Source organism: Salvelinus fontinalis, chromosome 15 (genome assembly GCF_029448725.1).
Source record: "Salvelinus fontinalis isolate EN_2023a chromosome 15, ASM2944872v1, whole genome shotgun sequence".
NCBI lineage: Eukaryota > Metazoa > Chordata > Actinopteri > Salmoniformes > Salmonidae > Salvelinus > Salvelinus fontinalis.
In genome coordinates this window covers 39,850,219-39,859,116 of record NC_074679.1, presented here as the reverse complement: position 1 = coordinate 39,859,116, position 8,898 = coordinate 39,850,219, and the positions used below count along the sequence as shown (strand labels likewise).

At 43.2% G+C, this 8,898-nt stretch overlaps 1 protein-coding gene across 1 annotated transcript; it reads left to right on the top strand.

The window, feature by feature from the left end:
• The first annotated feature begins 89 nt into the window (after nt 1–89).
• Nucleotides 90–8,485, top strand: LOC129811979 (XK-related protein 5-like). Its single transcript, XM_055863801.1, has 9 exons — nt 90–330; nt 1,208–1,403; nt 3,195–3,361; nt 3,505–3,638; nt 3,719–3,797; nt 3,909–4,078; nt 4,159–4,270; nt 4,426–4,859; nt 5,204–8,485. The coding sequence occupies exons 1-9, from the start codon at nt 222–224 to the stop codon at nt 5,909–5,911; spliced, it is 2,109 nt and encodes a 702-aa protein (XP_055719776.1). The 5' UTR covers nt 90–221; the 3' UTR covers nt 5,912–8,485.
• Nucleotides 8,486–8,898: the final 413 nt, after the last annotated feature.

Below are 8,898 nucleotides of genomic sequence, written 5' to 3'. Positions count from 1 at the left end.
ATAAATGGGTATATATCATTAATTTATACGTCCCAAAATAGATGCAGCAACTGCAGATTGACTTTTTAATGGGCCATGACGGGCCATGACGTCAGAAGCCATCTTCAAAGGACTACGGATCCGAGCAGAGAGCCGGGTACCCTCCCTTCCTTGGACCGGATTATGCTGCCTGGGACTCATCACAATAACAACACAACAGTTAAAGATTCTACATATCCGCGATGAGACAATACATCAATTCCCGGGACAGGGGAGGCTCCTGCGTGGCCTGCTGCCAAGTTTGCGTTTTCGCGTTTACTGCATTTCTCATTGTGGCTGAGCGGACTGCGCGTAAGTTTAGCACTGCGGTTACCGAGAACGACCGAAACACACCCCTCCGGTGATGGAGATAGGCCTGTTATATCTCTCACCACACCTAAGCTACACGTCAAATCATATCAGTACAGTGTTATACCACGAAAGGCTGCATGCATAAAGGTTGAATTAATTCATATTTCCTAAAGTATAAAAATGTTCATACATTCGAATCTTTATAGGTGCGTGCATCACTGGTGGTGTTTTTCTATATTTACCCAGGTGGTTATGAAACCATGCAGCAGTCGCTTTAGTTATGCTAATAGAAAAATTGCGCATTTTTGTCATATTCGAGCGGCTTTTTCTGGGTGCCATGAATGGATAGCGGATTGGGGGGACCCTACTTTACCTTCTCTCCTATACCGCCCATCTGGTCCGGCAGATGGTTCATATTACTGGGACAGGAGAGGGAGAAAGAGGGAGGGCAGGGGAGGAGAAATAAAATGCAGATCTGAAGGGAGAGAGCACTGCATCGTTCGTTCAGTGGTTCTCCCAGACATGAGGCGCGTGCATTTTGTAGCCAATTATTTTGTAGCCAATTAGTGATACAGAAACAGCGCCGAATCCCCCAGACCCTACCCTGGTCTCAGCCTATAGTCGTGATGGAGGTCGCACACAACTGAAACTGCCCTTGTTCAAATGCTTAGCACACGTTTGTGGTCTCGAGTCAAAACAGATATTAATTAGGATATTAATTACACATTAGTTCGATGTTAATTACATATTGATGACATTTTGCCCGTTCACATTTGTACATAAACACCATCAGCAATTAGACTACAGGAAAAAGTGCATGTGTGTAGATGCACTGTATGTCATCTCTTATCAATTACCTGTGCATGTGTCTCCACAGTGATCTACTGTTTCGTGTACTACCTGTGGGTGGGGCATAACTACTGCTATGGCCACTGGGCGGGGCTTACAGCCTTGTTTCTCCTCCCTGGATGGGGCCCCCAGTTGCTAAGTTGGCTGTGGTACCAGGCAGATGGACGCAAATGCAGCAAAGATCTCAAATGGACTCACATCCTGCACCTGGGCATCTTTAGAAGGTAATGTACTACGCAGCAAATTGAGCAGTGTTGATTTTTCAGTGTAACATTTCTGGTGTTGATTCAGGAGTTAAATTCACGCTGCAAGTGTGAAATTAACACTCAGTGGCATAAAAGAGCTCCCAGTGTTGGTGTTAATAGACAGAGTTATTGTTTTACACTGTGGAGAGTAAAACAGTCCCAAACACATCATTATATTTCCCAGCATGCTCTACTGTAGGTAGAATCTTTAGGATTGTTTTTAATATCTGTATTTGCATGTACATTGATTCATCTTATACGCTAAGGAAAATAACATACATTTTTCAAAACAAATCCAATCAGTTAGTAAGATTTACTGCACCCGTTACTGATTTAAATGGTTTACGTCTTTAGGTCATCTTTTTTTATCAAGTTTTCTAACCCCGACAGCCATTCTGAATGCAGTTTGTGGGTGAATAAAAACTGTTGGATATCCTAACTCTGGATTTCAATAGGAATTACACATCACTTTGCAAGCCAGCGTAATGTGACTTGCAGGCCTGATGTGGCCTGTAAACCTGGAGTTTCCTAACACCACTGTGTTATGGCGTCCGCATCCTTCCCCTCTGAAACAGTTCATCCAGGAACAGTTTGGTGACGAACAATGCCATTTCCAGCATGATGGAGCACCTTGCCATAAGGCAAAAGTGATAACTAAGTGGCTCGGGGAACAAAACATCAATATTTTGGGTCCATGGCCAGGAAACTGCCCAGACCTTAATCCCATTGAGAACTTGTGGTCAATCCTCAAGAGGCGGGTGGACAAACAAAAACCCACAAATTCTGACAAAGTCCAAGCGTGGATTATGCAAGAATGGGATGCCATCAGTCAGGATGTGGCCCAGAAGTTAATTGAGCATGCCAGGGCGGATTGCAGAGGTCTTGAAAAAGAACGGTCAACACTGCAAATATTGACTCTTTGCATCATTCAATAAAAGCCTTTGACACTTATGAAATGCTTGTAATTATACTTTAGTATTCCATAGTTACATCTGACAAAAATATCTAAAGATACTGAGGTAGCGGACTTTGTGAAAATGTATATTTGTGTCATTCTCAAAACTTTTGGCCACGACTATATATATTTATTTTTGGGGACATAAAACACTGTAAAAACACAGGCAAATCAGCTCAGTGATTTTAATTTGGAAATCTGTTCTAAAGTATTCCCACAAATAATGGAGAGATATATGTGATCGTATAAAAATGTAAGCAAGGTTTGAAATTATTATGTTTTAGTCAAATATTATATTTTTTCTTTTTTTTGCGGTCTACAAATTATTTTAATTATGTTCCGGGCCCCTGATCATCCACTCAAGAAAAAATTGGGCCACGACTGAATCTAGTTGATGATCCCTCCCATACAGTGTTAAAACAACACCCAAAATGACTTACTGTAACAGTGTTTTTGTTTAACACTAATAGTGGTTCAACACTAGGATTGAATATAAATAAGTGTGAGTGTTAATTACCCCATAGTGTTAAATTTGAGTAACACTGGCAAGTATATATATATGTAGTGTACATTTTCTACACTACGGAGTGTTACATTAACACTATAATCAGAGCACTTTTTACACTCAGAGATAGTGTTAAAATTAACTATTTAAGTGTTGATTTAACACTGCAAATTTTGCTGTGTGCTACTGTAGTACCTCTTTAGGGTTAGGGGTCAGAGGTGAGAGGTCAGTGATGAAACAAACTGAGCTGAACTCTGCTTTGAAGGGTCTCACTCCCTCTAACTCTGTGTTGTGTGTGTGTGTGTTCCAGGTTATGGGAGACTATGACATCCACTGGAGAGGATCGGTGTAGTGAGATAATGCAGCAGGCTGATGTTTCAGCTCTCCGCCTGTTGGAGGCGCTGGTGGTAACTCTGCCACAGACTGTCTTGCAGACATATGTCCTCATCTGTACCGATGTAGGCCTCTCTTCACCAGGTACTACACGTGCGTGTGATTGTCTGTGTGTCTGTGTGTGTGTTTGATACAATCACCCTACAGAGTATTCATATTATCTCTCCCTCCACCTCTCTCCCCCTTCCCTCTCTCTCTCCCCAACCTCTTTCTCTCTCTCTCTTCAGTGTCAGTGTGTTTTGCGGTGTGCCTGCTGTCCCTGGCCTGGGCCTTAGTGTTGTATGCCAGAGCCTGTTCCCTCATCAGACCTGGACATCTCCCCATGACCCCTGCTGCTATCACCTGTAGACTGCTCTGGAGGGTAGGAGGGCTGGCTGGGTGTGTGTTTGTGTGTGTGGGAATGTGTGTGTGATAGTAACAGACTTGTTGTATTGTGTTTAGGTCAGTATGTTGGGAGCACGTCTCGCCACCCTCACGCTCTTCACACGCCTGTTCCGACAGTGGGTACTTGGAGTTATTGGTGAGTGTGTGTATATATATGTGTGTGTGTCTCTTTTAGCGTGCGTTTGTAGATAGCTATATGTGTGTGTGTGTGTGTGAACATTCAGTGTCCTGCTCCTGTGTGTCTCAGGTCTTCACTGGTTGGGTGCTACGTTCTGGTTGGTGTCGCAGCAGAGTGACATCATTAAGACGCCATTGCGCTGGCGCCTGTTCAATCTGGTTCTGGGAGCTGTTCACATCTTCCTCTTCCTCAACGTCAAAGACGGAGCCTCCAGATGCCGCATGGCCGGCTTCTACTTGGTGTGTGTGTGTGTGTGTGTGTGTGTGTGTGTGTGTGTGTGTGTGTGTGTGTATGTAACTCTCTCTACTCTCTCCTGCAGGCCATGTTTATCGAGAACGCTCTTCTTCTGCTGGCAGGTTCCGACTTCTTCAGTGTTGCATCATGGGATAGCATGGGTATCCCAGCCGCCGTGTTCTGTAGTTTCCTCATTGGTGAGAAACGCACGCACGCACGCACACACACACACACACACACACACACACACACACACACACACACACACACACACACACACACACACACAATCTTGTACAGCTAACCTTGTACTCATACTCACACACTCATATGGTGGTCTGTGTTATTACAGGAGTGATAGCCTTAGTCCTGTACTACCGGTTCCTCCACCCTAAGTCCTTTGAGATCCTCCAGAGCATACGTCACCATGGAATGGGCAGAGCTTGTGCAGACCGGGGCTCTTCTCTCTCATTGGAAGAGAAGAGCCATCGCCACGGTCAACTTGTGGGTGGCGGGAATCTGCTGGAGCTCCCTAGCCAATGGCAGGGCTGGAAGCACCACCACTGGTTGCTGATTCGCCTAGCCATGAAGACAGGTGATGTGGCTAGAATAAGCCATGCCTATGGTGAAGGGGGATTGGTCGGGCTGCTGGGACTAGAGGAAGAGACTCTGCCAAGGTCCCCAGACATTCCGCAACGTCCTCTCAACGTTCCACAACATTCCCCCAATGTTCCACAATCTTCTCCCATCGTTCCCCAGGTTGACCAGGTCAGACAGGTGGAGGAGGTGAGATGAGAAGCCAATTCCATTTGTTCCCCTTCTCCTTGAAGTGTACCCTTGACAGGTTGTTGTTTTTGTCAAGATCCTCTGTCATGTTCAGAACTCCTATCTTTTCCAAATAAACCCGCACTCTGGTATCTGCTTTTGAATGTTCTGTTTTCATGTGGTTGAAGCGTTGTTTGTCTTAAAACAGAGCAGGGTGTGGATTTATTTGCTATTCTCTACTACTGTTGGATGTTCTCTGATAAGTTATCTATTTCCTGGTTGTGAAAACAGGACAAATATAAGCACCAACCAAATTATTATTATTATAGAATATCATTCACCATAGCTGTCCTTCTTCTTCCTAGGTTATAAAGGCAGCACCAGCCAGAGACATCATCAGTGAGGTGAGACAGGCAGTGAGACAGGGGGAGGTGAGACATGTGCTGCCCTCACCATCTCCGATCCAGGAAATCAACCCGCCGCTGGTGGAGGTCCTAGTTGAGGAGGTCAGAGGTCACCTCTCTGAGCCCTCCAACTCGCAAGACGACTCCAGCCCCCCTCACTCCAGCCCCGCTCCCTCTGAAGAACGAGATGACGAAGACTTCCAGAGCGCAGCTTACTGCTCCCCCACACCCTCTTCTCCCAAGTACCCAGACTACCGCCACATCGACAGCAACGTGGTCACCTCGAACACCGAAGGGTCATCTTCTGCAGGGTCACTGGATGTCAGACGTGATTCGTCTCCAGAGAGATCACCGTCCCTGCTGTTGGGAATGGGAAGCCCCCAGCGGAACTTTAACCCCACGGAGTCTGGCACCGCCTTGTACTTCAGCACTGCAGCAGTCTCCCCATCCAGTGGCAGTTACCTGGGCTGGGGCTCTGAGCTGTCGCCCATCTCCACCTATCGGAGCCCCTACCGCATCAGGGAGCCCCTCTTTACCTCCACCCCCAGACAGGAGCCTCGTGCTGTTCCAGAGGAACCAGGTCCTAGCCCCTCTACCACCGCCACCACCACCACGCATGCTAGAAAACAACTGGTCCAGTTTGTAGACCATAGAGAAAAATTGATCTAAAGGGGGACAATGGGTGACGTGAGATCAAATACATGTAAAATACTCTCAAATACTTATTGAGGTGTATTTGATTTAGCTTGACCAGTGTGCAGCTGGGTGGGTGAGGTTTACACTTTCGGGACTATTTAATTGGTTCCATTGTACCACTGTTCCATTCCATTCCAAGCTAAATCAAGTGTGCCTAAAGTATTTTAAAGTATTTAACATTATTGTATTTGACCCAGGTCTAGAGATGATATAGAACACAAAATATAGAGAGTATGTTACAAGATATATGACGTTAGCCTGAGTGTAAGGCTGGTTCTGTATTCAACAGTGCTATTACAACGTCGTTGTCATGCCAGACAACTAATCTATTACTAGCCAAGGGCCTGTTGACTAAATTAGAACCAGCTCGGCCCCCAGGTTAGCCAGACGTGTTTCACACTAAATAACAATAGCTTGTCTTGAGTATCCATTTGAATTAGCCAGTGTGAGGTTGTGAATCCACATGTATCTATCACACGCAGACACACTAACATAGAAACTGCACTGGAAGTAGTCTTTAGTGAAGGAAGAGTGGGATGTCCTTTTGCTCTTAGGCCCCGATTCAATCAATCACAGATAAAGAAAACTGCACTGTGAGTATACTCAGAATGTTCATGCAGTATTATTTTAATAACAGATGCGGTTTCATGTTGACATTGAATGATAATGTCCGTGAAAGTAATAGCGTGTGTGGTGTGTCAGATTTAACATGGTTAACGCCTCTGCTGGAGGATATTCCGTAGAAATAGAATCTAAAAACTAGAATCTAAAACTAGATTATATTTCTATGGCATAAAAATTGTGAGTGAACCCTCAGTGTGGTTTACTTTGTGCTGTGGATTGAATTAGTGCCATCGTAAAGCGTTATGATTCATCACTGGGCGATAATAGCTTAAGTTGTGGTTGATTATGGTTTGTCAGAGAAGAGAGAGTATATGTTTGTCTTTGTTTCTTTCTTTCTTGTATATAACTGCAATCATTTGAGGCAGTTTGCACTTTTATGAGGTATTATGATATGATTGGGATAATTGAAGGGGTGCTAATAGTTAGTTAATGGAGACGCTCTGATCACATGTTAAGTTTTACAATACTATTATAGGCTACTGTACATAAATTCATTATTATAGTATTCAAATGTGATATTTAATCTAACGGTAACCTAACAATAATAGGTAATGTACGTAAATACTTTCATTATGTGAAATTTTAACCGATATTCTTACTCTTATTTACAATTTGTTTACAGCTAGTTCCGACATGTCAAGCAGACCTTTAAGTCTGATAGGTACTAGTATTTAAATATATACAAAATGATTCAAATGTGTTCAGTGTTCAATTCATTTCGGTCAGTATAGGTGCTATTTCTAACTCTCGAATTGACCTCAAATGGTGAAGATATAAGATCTTTGTGAACCATTGTAGGAAGAAATCCTTTCTACTTCTGTGAGACAGGAGAAAGATCCAACTAATCGTATCTATTCACGTGGCATCAAAGCAGACTGTATCTATCAGTGTGGAAGTGCCTGAAACAAGCTGCTAGTAGTATTGATGAGCTTCCGGATCCTCTACAGCCTGGTCCTATCCCTGTCCCTGTCCCTTACCTTAGTCCCTAAGGGGGCCCTTTGTTCCTAGAAGGGGCTAGGGAGAGAAATAGAGCTAGGCCTATCTAGAGGTTATAGGCCATGTGCTGCTATGGATGTTTGGAGGTCAGTGTTATCAGAATGTTGTGTTTTTTACCTTGTTTTTTACTGTCGTTTTATTTTTGTTTGATTGTGTTTATAGTGACTTCAGAACTAACTTTGTCCCCAGGCTCAAGAGAGAGAGAGAGCCAGCTCGGGACTAGATCAGTTCAGAACTATTGTTTTATCTCTTGATATAAAGGGAATGTGTGAGCTACCTAGAGCTGAGGAAAATGGTACTACTGCATGCTCGTCCTTATTTTTATACAGCCTGACAAAGACAGTGTACTGTATCTAATGATAGATGTGAAAAGAGAAATCACTTACACACACATTGCATTAACCAGCTTTTAGAATGTATGTCTATGCAAAGTTAACATACTCGCTAATATAGCCTACTAATATCAGTATGGACTTTTAAATGTATCTTGGTGCACAAACACGCTTTAGAATGCTATCTCAATGCCTGGCTTGATAATGAAATAATCAGTGCTTGCCTTGTAGAAACGACAGCATCAGCTGCAATGGCTGTCAGTCTCATTGCCTTATCTGTATACGCTCATCACAATGAATGGTGCACTTCAATTTCCAGTTTCTTGCATTGTATACATCCATTATTTATTTTTTTGCCCACATTTACTGTATGAAATGTGTACAGTAGTGTGATGCACTGTGTTTTGACTCGGTAAAGTTTTGTATCTGTACCTGACAATGTATTAACAAGATCTTGTTGTTGTTGTTATTATCGTTACACCAGGTGAATGTGATGCATCTGATTGCTTCATCGTAATGTCGTTATTCAAAATAATATAATGGTTATTAATAATTGTATAAAGTACACCTGAATAAACACTAGCGTCACCAGGAAGGAAGGATGCTGTGTTTCTATTGGTTATCTAGTCACGCAGACGACCAGGGTTCAAGCCCAATCTGTCACAACTTCTTTATTCTGTTTCTTCACGTGTATCTAATAAGTTGTTTGTCAGCAGAGTTAAACGAACAGAGGAACAGGAAGAAGACTGATCATTCATTAGTTACACAATAGCTTTGCTGTGGTTTATGTCTTTTGCCCTCTGATGCTTTGTTTTATATGATGACTTTGCTTGTTTTGCAGTCACAAGTTGTTCTTGAAAAACGCAGTCGTTTGTGTAGATGATCCTTTAAACGTATCCTGATGTGTGTTAGTAAATGCAAATCCCATAGGCCTACGTTTCTGCTTTACCTCCATCGAGGGGCCTGTCCAGGAGGACAGTGTATTTATTTGTATTTGACCTTTATTTA

Excerpts from the sequence above, each read along its gene's own strand:
- LOC129811979 (XM_055863801.1), top strand. The coding sequence starts at position 222 with ATGAGACAATACATCAATTCCCGGGACAGGGGAGGCTCCTGCGTGGCC. Across the intron at positions 3,639-3,718 it reads CCTGTAGACTGCTCTGGAGG|GTCAGTATGTTGGGAGCACG; the intron begins GTAGGAGGGCTG and ends TATTGTGTTTAG. Across the intron at positions 4,860-5,203 it reads AGGTCAGACAGGTGGAGGAG|GTTATAAAGGCAGCACCAGC; the intron begins GTGAGATGAGAA and ends TCTTCTTCCTAG.